The sequence below is a fragment of the Fukomys damarensis genome, unplaced genomic scaffold (assembly GCF_012274545.1).
Source record: "Fukomys damarensis isolate Sample0158 unplaced genomic scaffold, DMR_v1.0_HiC HiC_scaffold_2, whole genome shotgun sequence".
Classification (NCBI taxonomy): Eukaryota; Metazoa; Chordata; class Mammalia; order Rodentia; family Bathyergidae; genus Fukomys; species Fukomys damarensis.
This window is the reverse complement of record NW_022900914.1, coordinates 32,447,113-32,472,911: the sequence shown is the minus strand read 5'-3', so window position 1 is coordinate 32,472,911 and position 25,799 is coordinate 32,447,113. Positions and strand designations below refer to the sequence as shown.

The following is a 25,799-nucleotide window of genomic DNA, read 5'->3' as shown; positions in this document are numbered from 1 at the left end:
GGGGGGGGGGGGATTGAACTCAGGTCCTTGCACTTGCAAGACAGGCGGTGGAACCACTGAGCTAAATCCCCGGACCAGCATTGTTTTCTAAGTGATATTCTAATGCATCAACCCAAAACTCCCTTCTCAGAATATTCTTTATTCAATAAATAATTTATTGACAGTCTCTGACCCAACCCACAACTATGTATTTAATGCAGCCAACTATTTTATTGCCTGAAAAATTATTCCACGTACACACTGATATCCAATGTGCAGCCACAAAAGCCTCCTGTCCTTTTTTTTTTTAACTTGGGGTCAATGAGCAATCATTTACTGAGTAACTAGTATGAAGACCCTAGGAAGGGCACATAAAAGCACTGTTAGGAGTTTCCCCCTTTAAAAGTTAATGAACAATTTCTAATGCCTTGAAAACTCTCAGCACTATCAACTGATAGACACACTTGATTACCATTTGGTTACTTTTCAGATATCTAAAAATGAAAAAGAAAGTGATTACATATAGAGTCAAATACTGAGAAAGTTCTGCTGATTTCCTTTGTGGCTTTCCTCAACTTTGCACATGATAAATGGTTATGCAATATTTCTTTTGAAGCCAAATATTACAGAGTTTTGGTGGCAAGATCCTATAAGCACACAATATGGACCACTTAGTTTTAATAAAGGAGGACAGAAAAACTGGAGGCAGAAATGAGCTCAGATTCAAACCCGTGATAACTTCATCAATACATGAGGTGGCAGGACTGTTAAAAGTTTATATTAGTGTTTAAAAAAATTGAGACATTTTTCATTATGAGGAACATTAATCAAAGCTTTTAGCTCACTTTCATAAAAGACAATTAAGTTATGACTAAGGTCTTACTGAATCTTACCTTAAAATTGGACATGACTGTCCCTAAATTTAAGTTTTTCAAATGAAAAAGCAAAGCTTTCAATAAAAAGGGCACACATGAGGAAACTGGTTTTCTGTTGTTTTATTTGTTTTGGACACTTGAACCTGTTAGCAAATTTAAATACAAATCTGTTCTCACAAGAAAAAGCTCAACTGTTCCACCTACAGAGAGGCCTCCGCACTCCATTTTCCCCTATCCAAACAGGCAACACTTACCTCTACAAAGTCGGGTAATCCCCACAGGTGTGGAGACCTGTTCCTTTGTAGTTTTGCCAGTTTGGAGGTGGGGTGGTAAAGGTTAAATCAATCTTATCAGCAAAGGAATATTATTGCTGGTTACCTAGATACAGCGCAGGAAGCCAAATGTCCTTTCCATTTTTATTCAAGGGCATTTTATTGCTTAATGAATAAGATGTTTCTCTTCAACAGCCTCTATGAATATAATAGCCTTCCATTTGGGTGGGAAGGGCTGGAAGCTCAAAGATTCTCGGTTGTAGCTGCAGATAGCAGAGGCTCCACTTTGAGGATTAGGTGGAAGTACCTGAAAACAAACTCTATTCCTTACACTCCACACAAGTCCTCTCACTTACTGAAGACATGGTGAAGCAGAAATACTCATGTGATTGGAAAAAGGGTAAGGGACATATCAAAACTTAAATATGTACTCCTCCATCTTCCAATCATACATATATTTACTTTCTAGTAGTAAGTGTATAAGAATACAAAGATGGGACAGGGATTTAGCTCAGTGGTACTATGCCTGCCTCACAAGTGCAAGGTGGATCCCTGGTACAAAAAAAAATAAAAATAAAAAGATACAAAGATGTATAGGAATAGCACTATAGATCTTTAAAATGAACAAATGAACAGTAACAGCACCAAAACAGAAAAGACCAAAACAACTAAGTATATTTTAATAGGTTTATCAATTTAAAAATGGCCTGCCTTTGTAAGATAGTGTATTTGCATTAAAGAGTAAAGGAAACCTGCCGTACACAGGTTTAGGAAGATGGCCATATATAATTACTGAATGTAAGTAGTAGTGTATATATTTAGTACAATCCCATGACATTTAAATGTAAGTTATTGAATTAAAAGATATCAAAAGAGGGGCTCAAAAGATATAGCTCAGTGGCACTGCACTTGCCTGGCAAGCAAAAGGTCCTGAGTTCAATCTCTGGTACTGAGGAAAAAAAAAAAAAAGATATGGAAGGTTACTTTCTCTCCCCTGTCCACCCCCTTCCAATTTCCTTTCCTTCTTGGGTAATAAGCACTGAACTCAGGGCCTTGCACATACTAGGCATACTTGCTCTACCACTGAGCTACTACTATACCCACTTGTATCTTTTTAAAGCTCTTTTATTGAATATGATAGATCTCACACTAAGTTGTCTTGGCTGGACTTGAACTTGCACTCTTCCAGCATCAGCCTTCTGAGTAGCTGGGATTATAGGAATGTGCTGCCACACTTGGCTGAACTATTTTCTTTAGCTGTACTAACTCAAGGGAATAGAGGACAGAAGGCATTTCTTCAGTTTGGGTATTTCTGCAGTTTGATGGTTTTTTTTTTTTTTTCCTTAAAAAAATTAGCACATACCAATTTTTAAAAATTTAAAAGGCATTTTTATTTGAAGGGAGAATGTAGAATTCATTTTTATTTAATAGCACATCTGAGGTTCACTAGTAGGTCTGAGACTGACAGGAATACTGGTGACACTTGCTGGAGGAAAATAAATTCTCTCTGGGCACCACAAAATAACATGTGAATCAGTCTTCAATCAGTAGTATAAAATAAATAAAATGCCACCCTGCATTTTTACATCTTCTGAGGAGTACTAAATCAATATTTAAACTTTTACAACATTTATAAGCTTAATGAAGGAAAAAGGGAAATAAATATCTCTACTTTTTAATAAATGCATACCAAAGATATATTTTAAAGTGCCATTCACTGAGAAAGTGAGGTGTATGGATACCAGGGGAGTCATTTCCAACCATGCTCCCAGTGAGGAACACAAAAGGAGCAAAGAGGAAGCCCAGAGGCCAGGCCAAGGGCCTTCTCATCTGCACTTCTAGCAGAAAAACTCCCATTTTATCTTTATTTTTCTGGGCTTCCACCTCAGATTTCATCTGTAAGAAAAGCAAATTCTATTCTTAAAAGTTCTGTTATTTTAAACTGCTGTACTAAGCAATGGGAACTGAGGACAGGTACAGGAGGAGTTTACAACTTTAATGACAGATTCTAGCCTCATCAATAGGTAATTACACTGCATAGGAACAGGTGGCAAAAGAAAGGACAATACAAAGCACCCTGGGACCGACTTATCAGAAGGGAGGCAGGGACCAGAGCTTTATAGGTAAGGTCGGGATCCAGCTAACATCACCTAGTAGCCTCAAGGAAAAGACCACAGCCCAACAGGGGTTATCTATCAATGCTTCAGCAGCACAAGTGGGGATGCTCTGGAAATTACCCCAAATGATGGAGGAATTAAACCATCACCTCTCATCTTTTACACATAGTCGGAGTTCATTGAATGATTACTACAGTCAGGTATTCTCACAACCACTAGCCAGGAGTGGTGGGTGGTGCATGCCTGTAATGCCAGCACATGGGAGGCTGAAGCAGGATGATCATCAGAAAGATAAGGCCAGCCTGGGCTACATAGTAAATAAATGCAAAGGCCTGAACTACATATTGAGACCCTGTCTCCAAAACAAAACAAAACATGAAAACTAACCACTATGTGAAGTATTCTTACCATCAAATATATTACATGTAACAGCTAACTAAGGCTTACGTAGGCTTAATGATTTGCCTAATGTCACAGCAAGCACACCAGGAGCAAGGACCTGACTACTGCAGCTGAGATAAAGTGGGTTCAACCCCAAGTCCTGGGTAAGGTCCTCTCACTGAAGAGAAACACACTAAATTAAATCTCTTAAAGGCACCCTGCTAAATTCCTGACAGTTCCCAAACTGGGAGTTTTAAATAATTCAATGCAGATGCCTTCATCATAAAGAAAGAAGGCTTTGCATTTCGATCAAGTCCATTAGGCTCTCTTTTCCTGTCACATCACCCAGGGAAGTGCTTCAGACCCTAGTCTCACACTGGGGAACAGGGTATTTATCTTGCACTATGAAGGAGTCTTTCCTTGTAGTTATCACCAATTCAGACCCAAGACCAACATCTTCTTCTTCAAGCGCCTTTAGCCATAGCAAAATATTCCTTACACCTCTCCTATTCCAACCTCCAAAAATTGCTTAAACTATCTATAGTTAAGCAATGAGAGATTCAGGAAAAGTAGCTTTGAAATTGTTTTGTCATCATAGTTTTTTGGGGGGGTGGGGTACGAGGGATTGAACTTGGGACCTTGTGCTTGTGAGGCAGGCGGTGGAATCTCTAAGCTAAATCCCCGGCCCCCGCCACCACAGCTTTTTAACAAATAGATGAAATAATTTACCATTGCATCTGTTTAAAACCAGCATCAATAGACTGACGGCTTTGAGCAACTTGAGGTTAAACATAACCAGACTTCCAGATGTTTCCCCATACCTTGGCTTCTGGTTTGGGATCCTGATAATATGGGTTCCCTACACTCCAAACCACAGAATGGTGCATCTGCACCCTGGAAAGAGTGAAGTGTCTGTTGTCTGGCATAGGGTAAGTTATTGAATAGGCTTTGGAGGCAAGCAAAGTGACTAATTAATCAAAAGTATAGCTTGGGGTAATTAGCAGCAGCAAAAATGTTTAGCTGAGCTTACTTTTTTTTTTTTTATCTTGAGGCAATTCCTATAGACAGATGCTCAGGATTAATGAAGTTTAATGAGACCGGTAGTGACCCCCCTAAGCCTAATTAGTCCATATGGAGGAAGCAATAACAACAAAGGGAAAAGGTGTTTACTCTTTGTGTGATTAGCTCAGGCATGGGACAGTTTTTCTTAAATGGTGGGCTGTACCCTCAGCCTCAAAAGAGTCCTAGTGCAAATTAAAGGTTAAAAACAAACAAAAACCCCAAAAGCAAACAACCCAAAACATGAAAAGCTGGGTTGCTCCCTGGCCTTAGAGGAGGAACCATATTAGCACTGAGGCAGTGAAAGCTGTAGACCAGCCGTGATTCCCCAAAAGCAACACCACAATCTGTCAGTGCCAGCTGCACCCGTGTCCCAGATGAGTGGACAGTCACTACCTTATATTACAGAAACAGTCTCTGTCTAGAGCATCCCTCCTTCCCAACACTAAGACTTTAAAAAGTTATGGAGGAGAAGCATTGAATGACTATAAACAACTCCTTAGTTCTCCATTCCACACATTACTGCCATTAAATTTGCTTTATGCTAATTAGCTCAAAGTTAGTCATTGCACAATGTATACATACTTGAAACCATATTGTACATATGTACAATTTTGACAAAATATTTTAAAACATTTTTTATTATATCAGTATCTCATCTCGGTTCACCCTAGGCCTAGTAAACCTCCCAAGTGTACAGGAGGAACGCAAATCTTTTCAGAATTGACTAGTTACTGGCAGTAAGTCTTCCAATCTGTCAAGAAACACAAGGAAAAAGAGAAAATCTTTTGTTACAGAGTGTGAATATATACTAGATTTGTTAACGTCATCAACACATACAAATAAGCAGCTGATGGCAACACTATTGACCCTTCCAAGTCACAAGTCATGAGCTCTAGTTTTCCTGATAATGTGGATGAATATGATCTGTAAATCTTTTTTTTAAAACAGGCTATGAAGGGCTAGTGTGGGCATAAAAAAATGAAAAGTGCCCACCAAAGTGAGCCAGAATCCTTTGAATGCTGCTGGTAGCTCAAAGTTCTACTGCTTTTTAGTTTTGTTTTTTAGTTAGTACTACTTTTAATCCCTAACCACTTGATAAAAGAAATCACCAAGAAAAGAAATTTATTCCTTAACAATAAAATCATAGAATAGAAACCTTTAAATGGAGTTTTTCTCTGGACCAAAATGAGCCCCACAGCCATCACTACTAAGAAAAGGACATTCCAGGCTTTCCGCTGACCACAGGAAACTTAAACTTTTAAGCACTGGCTTCCTTAGGTGAAAGGGTATCAGAGAAGGTCAGAAACATCTTTTAAGTATGGTGGGAAGGTAAATGAAACTATGCCTCTGCCAAACATTTACATAAAGAAAGTCATGTAGGTTGGTCCTAGTAACATCAGAGAGCAGTTCTTAGCAGCAGCTTCTGCCCTGGGAAAGGAGAGAGGAAACACTCATTCAAGTTCAGCATAAAGACTTGGATTTATAACCAGTTTCCAAAGTCAATATAGTTACTTGCTGTAGGATATTTACTGCTACAGTTTTGGGACGTCTCTGCCACACTGTTACTTTCTGGCAAAGCTGAGAGACAATACAGTTATTTTAGTCTTGATGCTAAAACTAGTTCCTACATTCTCATCCATTCTCTAAGACTGGTTATTCTTAAGGTCAACAGTCAAGAGGTCTGGGGACTCACAAAGGTACTTTTCAGAATTCAATTCAGCAGATATCCCTTTCCAACTCAAAAGTGGGACCAAAGAGCAACTCTGGACTCCCCTGATGGGACTCAACTTCAGCCACAGACTTCAGTTGTTTTTAGTACAGAGAAATTGTTGACTCTGCTAATCCTAAACAGAGTCAAACTGCCCCTTATTGGATGCTAGCGTCCATACAGATAAGTGTGACAGATAGGGTAGTGAGGTATTTTCAGAAACTTCTGATTTGAGGTTATACAGTTTACCTACTTTTGGTTTGAGGTATGTTAAAGTTTATACAAGTAACAGCCACACCCTGGCTGTCATTTTCACAGAGTCAGTCTGTAAAAAGAAATGTTAGTAAATAAGCTGATACTGTGTGGTACCCTCAGAGTTGTGGAGGTCACAAGTCAAAGAGAAATTGCTTTATTCAGCCTATGTGCTTGTTACAGCTCCTTCTACATCTTAAGTAAACTGCAGCTCAAACATCACTTGACCTATATAATAAATCCACAGTAAGCTTTATGTTAAAGAGAATAAAACAGGAAAATTTATACATTTCAAACTAGAGTTTTTCTAACTGTACTGTATCCCTAAAATGTACCAATAAACTCAAAGCTGTAAAAGAAAGAGTGAGAGAGAGAGAGAGAGAGAGAGAGTTAGGGAGGGAGATTAGGAACTAAAAAAAAAAGAAAGAAAAGAAAATTTCTTGGGAAAAAGACAAAAAGCAGAGGCATGATACCTTTCAGCCTATCAATCACAGGTCTTCTTTAAAAAAATACTGTAAAGGCCAGGGATTTAGCTCAGTGGTGTCACCGCCTGCATCCCAAGTGCAATGGAGAGAGAGAGAGAGAGAGAGTTAGGGAGGGAGATTAGGAACTAAAAAAAAAAGAAAGAAAAGAAAATTTCTTGGGAAAAAGACAAAAAGCAGAGGCATGATACCTTTCAGCCTATCAATCACAGGTCTTCTTTAAAAAAATACTGTAAAGGCCAGGGATTTAGCTCAGTGGTGTCACCGCCTGCATCCCAAGTGCAATGTCCTGAGTTTGATCTTGGGTACCAAAAAAAAAAAAAGTATTAAAAAGATACTATAATCACGTTTCTGGAGACACCAAAAAAAGAAAAAACCCAGCATACACTAACAGTAACAATCTTACAATGAGTTCGAATTCTACAAGCAGCAGTTACCATATACACACAAAAATTAACATCCCTATGAGGAGACACTTGCGCACACCAAATTAAAACATTTCTGGAACTGGGGTGGGGGAATAAACAGTAAATATAAATATATGACGTGGCTTTATGATGCCAAATTTAGAATACAGTGGCTAGCAAGCAAAACCAAGTTTGTGGTTTTAAGCTTTTAACAAATACATATGAAGAGTAGTAGTTTACACACCCATCCACCCTCCCACCCACAAACACACAAAAGGAAAAAAGGGAAACACTTGTTTTTATGCTTACTGTAGAGAAATTGAAGAGATAGCCTGGAAAAAAATACAAATAGCAGTTTTAAGTCTTTATTATGGTAGAAAGCAGCAGCCAACCCAGAAATAGGGATTATCTACTTTATTCACACATGGATATCATAGAAAAAAATGCTGCTTGGCCTAAAAATACCAACAAATGTCTCAGCAGCTGAAAATGTTTAGAGTCAAGAAAAATCAACAAATCTCAAGAAACTGAACTCAAAAGATGGCATTTTCCCCCACCAGCCCCATAATCCTAGGCTATGCTGTCACCTTTGAAAACTGTTCCAGAGTCACCTTCTTTCTGTGTAGCTGACACTGCAGCTGTGAAGGGCAGACTTCTAACTCGAAAATTCTATTTCAGTACTAGTATTCGTCATTCCAGGTCTTTTACAAATAATTTTGCATACTGGCAAAACAAACCTAAATAATTTGTACTGTTAGCTCAATCCCTTTTATTCTTCCAGATCCATCAAAGAAATGGGAAGTAAGTCTTCCAAGATTAGACAAGGTGGAATTCTACAAGGCATTTACCATGCTGCCTTTTGCCACCAGTATCAACTAAAGGCAAGTCTCAGCAAACTGTACCAAGTCGGGACATAATCAAGTGGTGCTACCTCTCAGCAATAGCTTTTCACAAGATCACCGAGGTACTAACAAAACAAAACAAAAGAATCATTTGAGATCTACAAAAGCACAGATAGGGAGTTTAGGTGTTTTCAAGATTATCATGCAGAAAATGCTCAAGTCAGCACAGCAAAACAGTTACGAAATCAGGATCCCACCACAGATTGCCTGGGTTATAATTCCAGCTGTGCCAAATGCCACTTAAGTTTCTTGGGGCAATGTGTTCTTTGTGCCTCAGTTTCTTCAATCTAGGATATAATGCCTCACAGGGACGATGTGAATCAACACTGCAAAGTACTTAGAATTGTGCTCACTTAACAGGTATCAAGAACTTTTAGTTGCTATTGTTATCACCACCACCACCACTATGCCACCAATCATAGATACTGTGCTAGAATTTAGGTAGGCACCTATATTCTGCTCTTTATATTCATAAGGACGTACAGTGGACCCTGAAGTTATGACCAGCTTCACATGAACAATTTGGGTTACAACTGGAATTTTAGTTTTAACTTACAAAGTCTTGAGTTATAGCATGAATGCCAGTCTTTCCCGTGTGAGGATGAGAAATCCTGGGCCGATGTCTCTCTAAGGACACTGGGATCTGCCTGGAAGAAAGTGTGGCCTAAAAGTATACAGGAGAAAGACTTCAAAGGCTGTGTAGAGGAGCCTGAGGCTTCAGTTGACCCTGTCACTACAGTACAGTCCACAGGTTTGCAGGCAGACAGTGACGATGTTGAATGACTGGTGGAGGAAGGCTCAGAGGAATGGTCTACAGAGGAACTTCAGCTACTTCCAGCTGAGCAACAGAGAATGGCAGCTGAGGAGCTTTCTGAAGAGGAGGGGGAGTATCAACAATCAGTGCGGCAAAGTTCTTTTTCTTTTCTTTCTTTCTTTCTTTTTTTTGGTTTTTTGAAACAGGGTCTCACTACGTAGTTGAGACTGACCTGGAACTTACTATGTAGGCCAGGCTGTTCTCGAACTCACAGCAATCCTCCTGCCTCAGCCTCCCGAGTGCTGGGATTACAAGCGTGCACCACCACGCCTGGCAACAAAGTTCTTCTGAAGCAAAGGAAATCCTGAAAAAATGGACAGAGCTACAAACATTTGTAGAGAAGATCCACCCAGAGAAAAAGCCAATCTTTGCGTTTACTTGCTTAATGATAATGTCATGTCATACTATAGAACAGTGTTAAAGAAAAGGCAGAAACAGACAACCAGTTTTTAGTTCTGAAAAGGCTGAGATCTAGCGAGCCAGAAGCAGGTCCTACAGGCTTCAGACTCTCCCAATGAGAGAAAGGACACCAGAGAGCCAGATTCCCAATGTTCTTATGGAAGGAGACTCTCTTCTCAAATAATAACTGCCTTCCACTCCATCCTCCCTTCCTGCAAGCTACAGCTGTCAACGTGAATGGTGAACACAGTATGAAATTATTGTTTCTGGTAAACTAGGCTCATTTTATAACTTTTTACTGAATACACTAGGAAAATTATTGGTGTTTCTGGTAAATTATGCACATTATACAAACTCTTTTATTATGAAAAGGTAAGGCCAGGGATTTAGCTTGGTGGTTCCACTGCCTGCCTTGCAAGTGCAAGGACCCAAGTTTGATCCCCAGTACCAAACCAAACCAAAAAAAAAAAAAAAAAAATCCCTTTCAGTGGAAAGGAATCAACAAAAAGGTTAAGGGTTTCTTTGGAAGGTTGGGAACACAATATGAGTATTTCCATCAATAATGGTAAAAATAGTATTGACTTACAACCAGCCTTCTCAAATGAATTGTGTTCATAAATCAAGGGTTCACTGTAGTACCTTTGCTTTTATTTTCTCACTCCTTAGCAGCCCTTTTGTTTCCCCCAAAGGTCTGATTCTGGGTGCCCAGAGAACCAGAAGCCAAGAATGTTTCTTCTTTTTTAGCAGTGGATCCTTGCCCATCAGAGCCTTGGAAGAGCATTCAGGAGATGAAAGTGGCCATGGCATGGCTATGCATTTATTTGCATAAGCCCTGAAATCTGTATCAGATATTCTATAGCCCTTTCTAACAGGCAAGAGAACCAAGACACAAGTCACTTGCTCAAGGTTGTTTTGCCAACATCATCTGCTAAACAGCTGATTTCATGGACCTGAGCCAAAATTTTTGTTGGCTAAACAAGGTCACTCAAAATTCCCAGTAAGAAAAAGTAGTAATACCTGAAATGGAAGGGAAAAATATAAACACCATATCTTAAGAAAATGAGATTCCATTCCTCCAGTATATTCCATGGTTTTATGATTTCCTGTGTTCATATTCTGCCTCTATACATCCATCTTATAAGCTAATCCTGCCACACTTTAAAAGCTCCTCCAAGACAAGACATCTCTCTCACATCTCATATCCAAAGGAATATTTGCACGGCTCAAACACTTGCCACTACTTAGTAATGACTTTTAAAATGTAACTGTAACCTGCTCACCATGACACTTACCTACTTGTTGAATGTTGGTTGAATGGGGAGATAAATCTGATGGATCCCTCAGAGATCTTAACACTATATATATGTACTAAAAAATTAACTAGACTTTATCCATAGCACTTATTCTTAGGTTATTTACGAGGTCCACACTACTTTGTCCTCACATCCTGTCTACAACAGTGCATCAGCTAGGGTGCATTACAAGCAACTGGCTTATCAACTGGGTTCCGAAGACATGCTCTAGAAAGCACCAGTACCCTTCACCAAAGTACACAGTTAAAACAAACAAACAAACAAACAAAAAACTGAAACTACAACTAGAGCCAACATCTATCTGCCTGGGCCTACAAATAACTACCATCAACATTTTATCTTCAAGTCAAGTGAGCCAAGGCAGCAATGGAAAAAGGAGACACTGAGATGACAAGGAATAACGTGCAGCTGTTCCCCTTCCCTCTCGCTTAGCTGCCATAACTTAAACTGTACAAATCTTAGGTATTGCCCTAAATACCTACCTAAACATGTTTCTTTTATGCTACAGGTTAATTCCTGTCTCAGGAGAAAGGAAGAAAGACAAGTTCTCATGATTATCTAAGCAGAAGCAAGTTGGGACAAAGCTCTGTAAACATATGTAACCATTTCCATCTGCTTTTGGTTCAGAGGTCTGTGAAGTGATTCAAATGAGCCCTTGACACCGTGAAGCAAAGCTGTCATGCACTGTCTGCCACTGAGTCACCGCTTTGTTACATCACAATGTGTGTTCCAGCAACAGGTATTTCAACTAGGAGCTCAAAACCAGAAGCCTTGCCATCACTGGCAGTGGATCAATAGCCACTGTCTCTATGGTCAAAAAGATCCTGATCCACTTATCACCTGAACTGAGGCTACTGTATGTCTCACATTACATTTCTCAGATACTTTAATTGCATTTGTCAAACATATCCACATGTGAATGCATTAAGTCCTGCCCTCTAAGTAAGATATGCAGAGGCATTACTCTTTCCTCTATTGCTATGCTCTTATAATACCAATGATAATCAAATTAGCCAACTCTATTTTTTTTTTGAGACAGGGTCTCACTATGTAGTTGAGGCTGACCTGGAACTCACTATGTAGCCCAGGCGGGTCTTGAACTCACAACAATCTTCCTGCCTTAGCCTCCCCAGTGCTGGGATTATAGGTGTGCACCACCACACCCAGCTTCCACTGCTTTTTAATGGAAGCATTTACGTCAACAGCAATAGCTTTATCAGAAATTGCTAGGTATTTGAATAATCTGACCAACGAGCCTTCCATATTTCACATGTATTCAGCCTGTACCTAGGTTAAGTGTGACATTTCTAAATACCCATGAATCTGGCTAATCTCTAATAAGAATAATCAAATACACAATGTTTTAGGTTTAAATTAAAAGCAACACAATCTATCCATGAGCAAGTGGAAGCTAGAGCATGCCGTGTTTTGTGTCCCCACCTACTTATAAAATACACGTCAAATTCAAAGAAATGCTGAAAATGTCCCCCTCTTGTACAGTTTTGCAGTTACCCCTTTCATCACTCACTGGTTAATTCCTCTCTAAAGAGGCATTTTGACCTTTGTAAATTTCAGGTTCCTCCACCCACAGAGAAGATACGACACAACCTAAAACTCAGAGCAACTGAGAGGATAAACAACATATTGGAAGGTACCTAGTTCATACCTGCTCATGATAGCATACAAAAACTTTTTCTTAAAGTCATGCTCAATGCAGAAGGAACACCTTGTGGTTTAACCTTTGTATCACAGGCATCAGCAGAGTGAGCAATGTGGTGGTAAGGCTGTGACCTCCAATCCCAAACCAGACTATACTGATCGCACTCTCACAGCACCACTAGTTTACTATGTGGCTAACGGCAAGCACGAGCCATCCCAGACACAGGACAGGCTGTGAGTGACTCAAGCAGGCGCTTATCAGCAACAGATGGGTTTTCTGACTGTGAGTGAGAAGAGCTGACCTCCACGAGCAGGTGGAAACCACATCATAAAATTCACCACTCAGAGGGTAAGATGTTTTCTGAGCAGCTCTCGCTAAGGAAGTTGCTTTAAAGCAGACTCAAGAAACTGACTGCTGTTAGATGACTTCCCATGCCCACACCCAGCCACACCTACATGCTCCCAGATAACTATCTGTGGAGGGGTAGAGTGAGTAATGGTTTAATACTAGGGCTTTGTGAAGACAGGCAGGTGTGCATGCCAGCTCCACCACTTAATAGCTGCTTGAGAAATTACTTCATTTCTTCATGCCTGAGTTTCCTCATCTGTAGCATATCGTTTCCCTTCCTAACTCCAACATTCTTCTGAGTTTAAAGATACAAAGCATATAGTAAATAGTAGAGTTTGGTGCATACTCAAATGAAGGAGGCTGTTGTCCTTGGAATAGTTCTCTTTCCTTCATCACCAGGTGTCAGACTAGTTGAGTGAACCTGAGAAGATGCCCTTGAAATTTGTTCACCCTCAGAAAAATTATTGTATTTGATTATGAAATTGTACTTTTATTGGAGGTTTATATACTTGTTATAATTGAATCTCACAGTAATCCTGGAAGAACAGGGAAGGCAGCTGTCCTCCATTTTACAAGTGTATAAAAGCCACCCCCGCCTACATACACCCACTAAAATCCTACTACATTGAGCCCCACCTGTGTGCCTGTCTCGTTTGTGAACTTCCTGAGGGAAGGGATAGAAATAGTATGCCTGTAACCCTACTGCCTACTGAAGAGCTGGAGACATAACCTTCATAAAGCAAAATATTATCAGAGACTGAATTATAAGAATCATAATTTTTCTAAGAACCAGGCCTCCTTATCTAATAGGAGTTATTTGTTTTTAATGCAGAGAACCCTGACAAGTAAGTTACACTGTGAATTCCCACTGTAAAGTGTGGTGTGGGGGAGATATCTGTAATCAGCTGCTGGATCACTACTGACCTGTTTCACTTTTCTGTTCCTGAAATACTGAGCAGAAAGAAATGCTGTTCCTTATCAAACTGAGAGAGGCAGGATCAATGACATAAGTGATGAGCTCACAGGAAATGAGGTAAGAAAGGTCACTTTGCCTAATGACAAGGGGTGAGATAAGTAAGGCTGGATCTGGGCTGGCCTTCCCACCTAACTCCAAGATGCTGTGGCAGACAATAACAAAGGTGGTAAGCTCTGGGAACTGCTTCCCACGGCCCCCACACCCCACTGTTTTCACCTGGGGCTTACACGGAGATGCCACTGGCACCTAGAGGCACCCTGGTACCCATCCCTCAAATCCATCCATCTCTCCCAAAAGCCATGTAAATTTACCACCCCTATAAAAATACAGTATGTGGTTCTGTGGCCAAGAACTCAGTCAAGTGGGCTACAGTCAAGCCCACTGCTGTATGACTATGATTTTTAAAACTTGCTTCCTTGTTTCAAGTAAAAAATAATTTCTAGTTTTAAAACTGAAATCATATATATCTGCAGAAGAAACAAAGCTTTTTTTTAAGTGGGGGGTAGGAAGGCATCACAGGCTGGGAAGTAGTTCTTGGGCCAAAATTAGTTTCTCTCGGATACGTCTTCATTTTCTAGGCCAACCATGCACATTAATCTCTTATCTAAATTTCTGAGGCCCTGCCTCTGTTTGCTCAGAGCAGGATTTAACTGCCTGACTTCTAGAAAGTATTACTCATTCTGTATCTCTATGAGCAAAGACACATTTGCAGTTAGGAAAGTTGTGTTTGCTTTATGATCACATAATATAAAAAGATAAATGGCTACCACACCCAGAAAAATGAGTCCCAGTTTCATAGGGTACATTTTTTTGCTATGTAGCTAGATTACATTAGTGAAACCCTTCAATTTTTTCCCTGCCCAAATACTCCTGTCTGTTCCACTCCAAGGAAAAAGAGAAAATGAAAGACAATTTAATATCTAACTTCCAGGATACTAGTTCTATTCCCCCAAGCACTTTAGTACTTGAATATATGTGACCTTTTTTCTCCTCCCAACAAAGTTAATCCCTAGCACCTGCAGAGTCCTAGAGAGTCCATTCACAGGAGGCCCTTCAAATAGATCAGTGGGGGTGTGGGATGTTGTCTCTAGGGTCATACCAAACTTATCAAAAACTGTAAATAGATAGGCTCAGCCTAAGCCAAGTCACATCTGGAGTTTTAGTTTGTGTACATCAGAGAGACAGTCATTATCATGAGTGATTCACTCTTTTATTCAACACAATATTTATTAAGTAACTGTGATGCCGCCAATCTTCTGAAGGGAGAAGCAACAATCAAGAGGAAGATCATCTAACTCAGTTTACAATTCCATGTTTTGCTCCATTACTTTATTCACTCATTCATGAGACATTTATTTATGTGCTAAGCTGCCAGGGAAAAACAGATGAATGTGCACACAGATGATGTCCTCCTGGGAGTTCACAAATCTTCACCTGAGTGTACACAGTAATAGGCAACCTCACACATAATTAGGGTAACTCCACCCCCTGGTGTGCCTGGGACTGAGGGAGATACCCTGGACGTGGAGTGTTCAATGCTAAACCAAAAAGTTCACTAGCAAACCAGGATGGAATGGTCACTAGCAGAACCAAAGTATCTGAATGCTGACTTCTGTGAATTCATGGCCCACGTGCTTTTCACCACACTCATGTTTGTACTATGAGAGATAACGTCCTTGACAGCCCTGCGCACCATACCACTGTCCCCCCCCACCCCCGAGACACTACCAGACTGCACAGCTGAGAGTTCATCTGCTCAGCAGTTGTTTGCAGATAATATATAATCTGTCCTTTACCACTGTGAGAATAAATTTTATAGTGTTGTTTAAAATTCTATAGGAATAAATGTCTCCCTCAATAGAAATCAGAGCACCACATTCAAGCACCAAAACATACTATGTGCTAAATGCATAGTCACAGCTCAGAAACTCTTGAATATACTTGAGCTAGTGACATATAGAAACTCACTGGCATTTAATAGTTCAACAAACTAAACAGAATTCAAAGACATTGTACACTTTAAAACAGACTTTCAAAAACAAAAACACAAGAGACCTTCAAAGCTTTTTTTAATTAAAAAGAAACCCAATTCAAAAACGCTAAGGCCACATTTCAGGAGATCATAACCACCAACTGCGTGCATATATATCAAGGCCACCAAATTACTGCCTGTGGTTTGTATAAGGATGATCAAGTAAAACACACCCACACACACACCCACACACACTACAACTGATATTTCCTTAGAACAATAGCTGACTCCAAAATTCCAATGTAACTGCACTCTTGGGGGTCCTTGCCACCAGAGAAACACAGCCTCCAGGCTTTTATGTTTTGCTCATATTCTTCATGAACAAAGTATGTGTGCCTCAGTGATCCTCGAATGAGCTTTCCACTTACATCACTTCAGCATTAAAAAGGCCAAGTCTTTCACAAGGTCTCTGTGAAACCAACTACAGACCAGCCTGTGTGTCTCCATGCTACTGTGACTACTGTATTTGCTACTTAGGGATCTTATGCCTCTTGAAACCAGGGTTGGGGAGAGAGAAAGGGTAAGAAAGGCCTTTCCAAAGCAAACAGTAGAGGCATTCAAGGTCTCCATGGAGGACGGTCAACATTAGTTTGGCCATAGTAGTGTTTTCTGACAAAGGCAGCCCTCTGATCAAGGGCTGGATGTTCTGGTTCCAGCAGTAGTTGCTCCAGATGCTTTTCATGAACTTAGGAGAGGCACCTCCACTGTGACCCTCAACCTAACTCAAAAGTCACCTGGACCCAACTGACTGCTATCAGCCTGTGTTCTTTGTAAAGGAGAAAGAGGGTGCTGCACTTGGGTGTATTTTCGGGGAAGCTAACATTCTTCTAACACAAAGAAGGAAACCACACCCAGAGAGATTTCAGGGTAAGGGTAGGGGTGGGGGGTGGGGGAGCTGAGAAACTCCACTCAAGTTCAGAAAAGTGAAAGTCCTGCTTTGCCATGTAGCCAGGACCGCCGCTAATAATGGCTGCCATGGATTAATGAGCACTTACTATATACTAGCCAAGCTAGTTTTCACAATCTCAGAATTCTCAGAACAATCTCATGGCACAAAATTTGTATTACTTTTATTCCAGAGATGAGGAAACAGGCTAAGACTGGTAAATAAACTGCTCTGATTTGCAAAGCAAATAGGCAAAATTTAACAAGAAACAGAGAAACGATCACGCCTGAAATGATTAAGATACAATGTTGAGTAAAAACTAAAAAATGAGAAGTCTACAAAAATCTGAATACATGCTGATTACCAGAGCTAAACTGTATGTATAGGAAGTACTATTGGAAAGTCAAACTTCGGTGGGATTGTAGGATCTTATACAAACTATTCTTATTTCCTCATCTGGGAAGAGTAAGCAGCCCTTGCGGTGGCTGTGGAGATTAAATCAAGTTAGCTGTATTAATAAGGGTGACCAATCCATCTTGATATTAAAATGATTGGAGTAATACAAAGAAACAATTAGAATTTAACTTTGTTAATGACCCTCAACCCTGCCCTTGAGAGACCTTCATCTGATTCACCTCTAGACAACTGGTGCTTCCCCTGCCTGCCTCTTCCTGTCAAGAGGATCTGCAGAGGTGCCAGCCAAGAACAGCGGTTTCTTACCTCTGCTGCCCTTTTCTTTCTCCTAAGGTGTAAAACTCTGGACAAGTCTTAACTGGTGCTTTTTGTCCCCTATCTAATAATTTTGTTCCCTATCTAGCCATTTTAGAGGGTCACCTGCAGAATCACAAAATGAGCGCTTATCAAAAACCAGGTATCTCAAATCCATTTTTAATACCAAAGCCTCTGAAGGCTCTGCTAGTTAAGTCTGATATGTATAAAAGTGGACTAAAGTCTAACCAACTCCACAAATAGTAACATTCATTTATCACAGGTTCATTCTATTAAGATAGTATCAAAAAGGGGGGTAATTTTGCTTCATTTACAAAGAGTTTATAAGTATTTAAAATGTTTTGAGTCCAAAAGAAGATATGGATGCTTCTACTTCTCTTATACCTAGCTAAAATTCTAGAAGAATTTAAGATTAAGATTACACTGGCCCAGAGTACTTTTGTAACTATCCATTAATAACAAATGAATAAATGAAAAGAAATTTGTTAACCTTACAAATTTCTAAAATTGCAGGATTAGCAAGCACAAAATCCCAGCCAAGTTTTACTAAGATTTACAAAGGTAAGAATTAGCCAACCATGCTTTAAAGCCCTATAATCTCCTAGAGTAATGCTAAACTCTGTTTAATTAACTATTATACATTCAGACACCAAAGTTTATTTTAACAATTACTTAAAACAATAATATACTATAAAAATTAAAAAAATTCCTAAATTTTATGAGAACTGTATATACAACATATACATTAGGCTGGGCATGGTGGTGCATGCCTGTAATCCCAGCACTTGGGAGGCTGAGGCAGGAGGATCACTGTGAGTTCGAGACCGGCCTGGGCTACATAGTGAGTTCCAGGCCCGTCTCAACTCCATAGTGAGACACTGTCTCAAAAAAACAAAACAAAACAAAAACATACACATTAAACTTCTCTGTTCATAGGGTTAGGGAGCAGGCAGAGATCATTTCTAAGGCAATACTTGTTAAATTCAAATATGCATAAAAACTACTTGGGGATCTTGTTAAAATGAGGTTCTGACCCAATAGGTCTGTGGTGGGTGTGAGATGCTGTGTTTCTAACAAATCGCAAGTAAACTACTGTGAGTAATAGGATTCTAACCACCTTGTCATAATTCAAGGAGGCCACATTGTGTCCAAGTTTCTCACCCTGACAATCGCAGCACTAGTCTCATGCCCCTTCTTGTGAACATCGCCCTCTAAAAACAATCATCACACTCGAGTTGGATGAAAAGTGGGGCCTCTGACACAGGCCTGTAACTCTAGCATTCTGGGAAGCTAAGGCAAAAGGATCACAAGTTCTAACCCAACCCAGGCAACAAGGGACCCAGTGGAACACTGTGTCAAAATAAAAAATCTCAGTATGAAGGGCCTAGGTTCAATCTCCAGTACAGTCAGAAACAAAATAAAATAAAAAGCCAGAACAAGTATTAAAAATCCTCCAGATCTTACTGTCTTACTTCTAAACTTCTCAACCTAACTTTCAGAGACTCTCCTTTCACATCCCCTCCTTACCCCTCTCTTCCTCTGTACAGAAGCTCTACTTTTCCACTTTCTTCTAGCCTTTGGTCAGCTCAGCCAGCACTTCCAAAATAGCTGCAACATGCTTATTCATACTTTCTAGCCAGAAAATAGCTATTCAGTGACAAGCAGATAATCAGCAAGTTTTTGCTAATAAGAATAAACAAAAGAGCAAGCATTATTTTTTAAAGGCAGTTTTATTTTTATATTTTATTTTTTAGGATCCTCATTACTCTAAAGTGACCTAGCTTAGTGACCAACTATTAACTTTTTAAATAGTAAGTCCTCTGAACTCATAAAATTGTTGAACTGCCCAATTAAACCAATTCAGCAAAGAATATGCAAGTAAGGTTGGAAAAATGCTTTCCACGTTTTAGTCATTTATCTGTTGATGCTGTGTTTATGTGTTTCTTTTCCACAGCTGATCTCACAGGTGACAGAAATGTGCCAGGCGAGCAGGAGAAAAGGTATGGCTTATTAAATCTACCTAGCTTTTTATGATAATGTGGATAAATATAATTTCAGTACGGACAGAAGTATAGATATGATGCTATCCTAACTAAAACATAAAGTCACTATAGGCATCATTTTTGAGAAATGTGAAAGACAAAACACACTCTGAAGTTCATACTTGAATTGATCTATCGCATCTCTTGGTAATTAACAATATTAGAATTCACCTCTGTGTAGAAGTTTTCTTTAAAAGAAACATAACTGTGGCAACGATATCCATATTTACATTTTTAATAGCAATGGTCAATTTCAAGGAAACTTCCTATGGCTTATGGCACTTGTTCAATACCACCATATAAAATATACCTGGCAATTGTTTAGATAAGGAGAACCCAAATCTTAAAACACTGAGGAGGACTGAGTGGTGGCCAGGTACACTCTGTCTTCCTGAAGCTGAACTGTCCTGAGCCTACCCATACTACTACCTTTTTAATCTCTATTTACTAAGTACTAGATCTTATTATGCTGTATACTTTGAATAATCTCATTTAATTAAGCAAGATGATGACAAAGTACTATAAACACTAATTACAGTATTATTATCACTAAGCCATTCAATAAAAGATTCTGATTCACAAATCTGTTAGGAACTAATTTTAAGCTAAAACTCTGGTGAAAGAGTGAAAGCAGATTTTATTTTGTTTGGTGATTTACCCCACAAAATTGGGTAAGGCTTAAAAAACTATAATATTAGCAGGTATCCAAATCCCATGGAAACCCCCCAAATAAAAACCACAAGTGTTTTGTGCTCCATTAAACTTAAATATGTTCTTCTATAAATCTAGTCTTCCTTTACACCCTATAAAAAAATCATTTGTCATCAATTCTTTTCACTGTTATAGTGAGAAATATCTGAAGGCTACCACCTTCAATTGAAAAACTTAATTTTCTTCATGGCAAGCATATATAAAACTAGAAATCTTTTCTCTCCAATGTTTAAATAAAGCAGCACACATACTGAGGTAGCATAACAAACTGGAAATATACTAAAAATTTCATAAATGTTCTTTGTGATTTGTATATGCAAAATCAGCACTATTTGCCCAAGTTAAAAAATTATTTTAAATAATTAGGAAATTTAGGGGCCAGGGATTTAGCTCAGCGGTTCGGTGGCCTGCCTTGCAAGCGCAAGGACCTGAGTTCAATCCCCAGTACCAAAAAAAAAAAAAAAAGAATTAAATTTAAAGGCATCTCTCTGAATGTAAGCTTGTGGAATAAGATATTCTCATGGCCTAAAGTTCTTTACTTTCTCCCTCTGTAACCCATGGCTCTTCCTGCTGTAAATTCATACACAGAGCCAGAAAAGCTAGAAGAAGAAAGCATCTGCTCTAGAAATGTCTGGGGCCAAATGTTGGAGGAGAATGCAAAGAAGGCAGAAAAAAAATCCCCTTTGATGCTTTTCTAACTAGATTCTGTCTTCATTACAATGTCACTACCAGAACCCAAAGGATCAAGCAGGAAGGCCAGAGAGGGAATGTAAGAGCTGAGGTCAGCCTGCCTGGGAGGTTTGACTGCACTACTACAACCGGAACAGGATGAACACAGGGTGGGGCCATTTGGAGGCGGCTTTGAATGGAAAGCTAAAGAGTATGGAATTTGTTTCTACAAAAGGCAAGGCTTTCTGAGCGGGAGAATAACAAGTAGCAAGCAGGTATGAAACTGGAGAGAAGGTATCATGAACCTCTATTACAACATACACATTTTTCTAAACATGTGGTTGAGTTTTGTTGTTTCAATATTCCTCTTATTAAAAATAATGGTGCTGATAAAATATGCTATCCACTTGTAGAAAGAAGACCCATATCTTTCACATTCTAAACTAAAATCAAAATGGGTCAAAGAACTAAAAGTTAAAACTGAAACAACCTGCTGGAAGATAAAATAGGTAAAACCCTTGAAGTCATAGCTGTAGGCAAGGATTTTCTGAGCAGAACCCTGATTGCACAGGAAATATACCAAGAATCAACAAATGGGACCATATCAAATTTTAAAATTTCTGCACAACAAAAGAAATAACCAAAAGAGTGAAAAGACAACCTACAATATGACAAAAAATTTTTGTCAGGTATTCTTCAAAGGACTAATATCTAGAAGAACTCATAGTAATTAGACTCCCAAATAAAAGATCTAATCAAAAATGAGCAAATAAAATGAATCCTTCTATCCTGCTGGTTGGAATGTAAACTAGTAGTATAACCACTATGGAAATCAGTATGGAGATTTCTCAAAACTGAAAGTAGAAATTTCATTTGACCCAGGTATTCTTCTTCTAGGGAACAACTTTCCCCCAAAATTAAAGACATCATATTACAGTGATATACACATACCCAGGTTTATAGCAGCACAATTCATAATGGCTAAATCTTGGAAGCAGTCTATACATCAACAAATGAATGGATAAAGAAAATATGATATTTATACTCAATGGAGAACTACTCTGTCATAAAGAAAAACTTGAGTTATTTGTAGAAAAATGGATACACCTCAAGACATAATGTTAAATGAAATAAATCACACACAAGGTTAATATCACAGTCTCTCTTATATGAGAAACCCAAATATAAAGAGCAAAATAAAAGATATATAATAAGAACTAGAAGACAGAACTTTCTCAACTGGTAAGGGGAACAAGAGATAGAGGGAGGGGAGAGGGGATAAAAAAAGAAATTATGGGCTGGGGATTTAGCTCAGTGGTTCCACCACCTGCCTTGCAAGTGCAAGGTCCCCAGTTTGATCCCTGGTACCAAAATTAAAAAAAAAAAAAATTAAGATATGTTATGTATATAACTCCAATAAGAAATGTAAACATTATGCAAACATATACTAATAAAAATTTTAAAAAGAATAAAATACAACTAAGGTAATGAACTGATCACTTAAAAAAAAAAAAAAAAAGACAGCTTAGTATTATAGAAGAAAAATATGGGTGGAGAAGCAGGTATGCATTGGTCATTAACATGAAGGCTGTCAGAGTTTGAAGACCCTGCCCTGTCTTTAGCTACAGGAACTCTGTTGTGATAAAGAGGTTATTGTCTATCTCTCAGTTCCTTATGTCAAAGATTTTGTTTTTATCGCACTTATTTCCTGGCCCATAAATCTCTATACATTTTTATCTAAATGGACCAGACTCCTTTTAATATACTTCTCTTTGCTAAAACAAATCTCATTCTATGGTCCCTTTTAGAATTCTTGGGATCTTGTGGAAAGTATTTGAAACCAGCAAAAATGAGTAACTCCCACAAAAATTACAGCACTCTCAGGCATGGATGCTAAATGAATAAATACATATAGGAGGCATAAAAAAGGAAAACAGATGCAAAGGGCATTTTGCCAATACTGGGTGATAGCTGCTAGGAAAGATTATACCCACAAGAGTAAAACAGGCAGCCCTGTAAGATGTACACAATTAAATAAGCAGATAGAATCTACTCATCAAAAATATGTGACAATTAGAACTACAAATACTAAACAAAGTACGGAGCCAGGGGTTGGGAGTAGAGAAATATTTTACCTTAATTCTCATAAAGTTATTTAAAATGCCAAAAGTTACGGTTCACCATTTAGTACTTGAAAGTTAATTTAGCTTTTCTCAGTTCCTCAACCTGAGTGGTTTTTAGTTACAGAAATATCAACAAACTTGAGTAACTACAAACCACAATATTTAAAAATATGAAAGTTAACGGGAGCTAAATTAGAGGGAAAAGGTCATTAAAATTTTTTTTTTAGCCTAAGATATAATATGAAGCCCACCACTTCTGAAGGGATTTGAGAAAAACAAGCGAGACAGAATATCAGGGGCACATACTAATTTTTTTTTTTAATTTAAATGTTCCTTGTCCAGAGAGGACAGTTAAGACATTTCCTGTGTGTAAGCTCCACCCAGCTCAGTGAGCAGTTTACAACCATCCAAAACCCTCTCAGAATAACAGCCTTTTGTTAGGAGTGGGCCTGGGGGTGCATTCCTCCTGTCTCTTTATATTTTCTCATTCTGCATTTTTTCCTAAGACTACAAGGTATAGGCTGGGTAGAGACTGGTGGCCCGTGTTCTGATCAAGACTCCCCCATGGGTACTTTCCCCTTGCCAGAATGACACAATGACAGAGCTTGGGCCACATATAGAAGGGCACATCCTGAGTTGTAACACCACAGAACTGTGGGGTTCTTAACACAGACCTGGAGAATGGACACTTGCCTATTTTACTGTTTGCATGCCCCCCTCACCTGAGATTTCAAAGAGGAAATTCCACCTTCAAAGAGTCAAGAAGAATGAACCAAAGGCTCAGAACCATTCCCTAGAACAAATGGAGCTTCCTCCTAGCTAACTGCCCACAGAATGAAGCAGTCTAGCAAATGTTTAAAATCACCTCTGATGCTGCGTCTTGTTTTCCACAAAAAAGCGTCATTACTGTCAACTATTTCACAAGACAAATAAACCAATGAATGAAATACGTCTTCTCCCCCTTCCCAACGAAAACATTCTAGGACTAAGCTGCTTCCTTCCTTCCTCCTCCTCACAAGAACCACATTTGTGCCACTGGGAAGAGTCAAAATAAGAAACACACACACAGTCTTCAAACACTGCTCTTTACAGTACTGGAGCTATACCCGGCCCATCACTGATTCCAGGGGCTTCCAAATGGAAGGAGTTCTGTTTTCAGTTACGAACCCTTTTTCAAGTGTAAGTTAAGACACACTGGCCAGGGCCTGCTGGCTGGGCAGTGACAAGACAGACAAGGGCGGCAGGTAGGAATACACAGTACACTCACTGCTTGCACACAGGATTTTGGTCTTCCTAAAAATTATGTGCGGTAAAATACTGGACATATTCAATTACTTAAGCTTGATACAGACTCCAAGAAACCTGTAATTGATTCAACTAATCCAACCCACAGTACTGGAATGACAATAACTGGCTTTTATTATAAATTACATAGCCCACTAAATTCATGAGAAGGCTCTCCCCCAACACAGTACATCAAAAGAGTTAAAATTAACATTTAGAATCAAAACTGTAATTTACAGGAGGCTTAGGAACAAAAAGACCACTCCCTCCTCCTTTTTGCTATTGTTCTACAGGACTGGGTCTGGAGCAGTGCACTTTACACCTCTAAGGCTTCCCAGAGGTAAGCGGCTGGGGGCTGGGAGCCAGAGGCAACTTGGAACCAAAGAGCACAGTAATCCCATTTATTAGCATTTATCTCCTGAGATGCAGAGGTAGCTTGGAAAAGGGAGAGGGGTTAAAATAGTGCGTGCAGCAGGCAGCGGACACTTGATAATCAGGAGCCAAAAGGGTACTTACTGGAGAGAGGAAGTTCAAATGGTGGCTATTCTGGAGTAGTGTGAGCAACTGACTCCTAAAACCAGTGAATGGGGTGCTGGCAGCCAACCAGACGCTTTGGGGCCGGGCCCTAAGCCTGCCGGTCTTCATTAGCGTCGCATACCATATGGCACAAATGCTGTAAAGCCTCAGAACGCCGTCCGCACGGCCCCAGTACAGGCGCGGCCTTAGACAGGAGGCTTACCTTGGAGCTGCTTGAATCTCCCCTCCAGCTGATTGTAGTTGTAAGGCACCTGCCCCGTGTACGCCTGGGACAGCGGCCCGGAGATGCTAGACGTCCTCTGCAATTCCATTATGCCCGTTGTAACCCCCGGGCAGGCTGCCGACTAGAAATCCCGCGCCGGACCCCCTCCTGCCCCCATCCAGTACGCAGCAGCTCCTGCGCACCTTGGCTCCCGCCCTAGCGAAAGGGCTAGAGGACCTTGAGAAAGTGGCTTTCGGGTCGGAAAGGGGCGCAGGGTGACTTGATAGAAGCTGGCTGCAGAATCCACCTTAGCTTGGCGGGGAGTCACCACTCAGGCATCTAATTCCTTGGGGCTCTCCCTTCCTTCTGTGGCTCTTGCTTAGAAGCTTGAAATAAATTACCACGGAGTAAGAGAAGAAGAGGGAGCACAAGTCCTACTTCAAAACGTTTTAAATATGGCCAGTCCTAAGCGTGCCACGGCCGCCTAGCGCAGGAGCTGGCAGGAGAAGCACGCACACCTCCTCCCGGCAGCCGCCGGTTTGTAATTTAATCAGGGGCCACTCGCCGTGTGCTGGGTGGTGATGTCACCTGATTAGCATAACAGCATTGTGGAGGAAACGCAGGCTGTACCACGAGG

At 39.8% G+C, this 25,799-nt stretch overlaps 1 protein-coding gene and 1 long non-coding RNA gene across 6 annotated transcripts in view; one reads left to right on the top strand and one right to left on the bottom strand.

Annotated features, from left to right (window-relative positions):
* Sptbn1 (spectrin beta, non-erythrocytic 1) overlaps positions 1-25,799 on the bottom strand; it is a 135,434-nt gene that overhangs the window by 80,858 nt on the left and 28,777 nt on the right. The window contains exon 1 of one of the 5 annotated variants that reach the window (XM_010615839.3): positions 25,163-25,679. The exons of 3 other annotated variants lie outside the window; for them this stretch is intronic. In XM_010615839.3, coding sequence (XP_010614141.1) covers positions 25,163-25,271 — 109 coding nt within the window. In that variant the 5' untranslated portion in view covers positions 25,272-25,679. Of the gene's footprint in view, positions 1-25,162; positions 25,680-25,799 lie in introns of those variants that run through there. One more of the 5 variants, XM_010615837.2, reaches the window with a different exon arrangement.
* On the top strand, positions 11,744-12,776 carry LOC104856438. The gene is made up of 3 exons (XR_778644.2): positions 11,744-11,819; positions 12,539-12,614; positions 12,716-12,776. It is a non-coding gene; the product is annotated as an uncharacterized LOC104856438 (long non-coding RNA).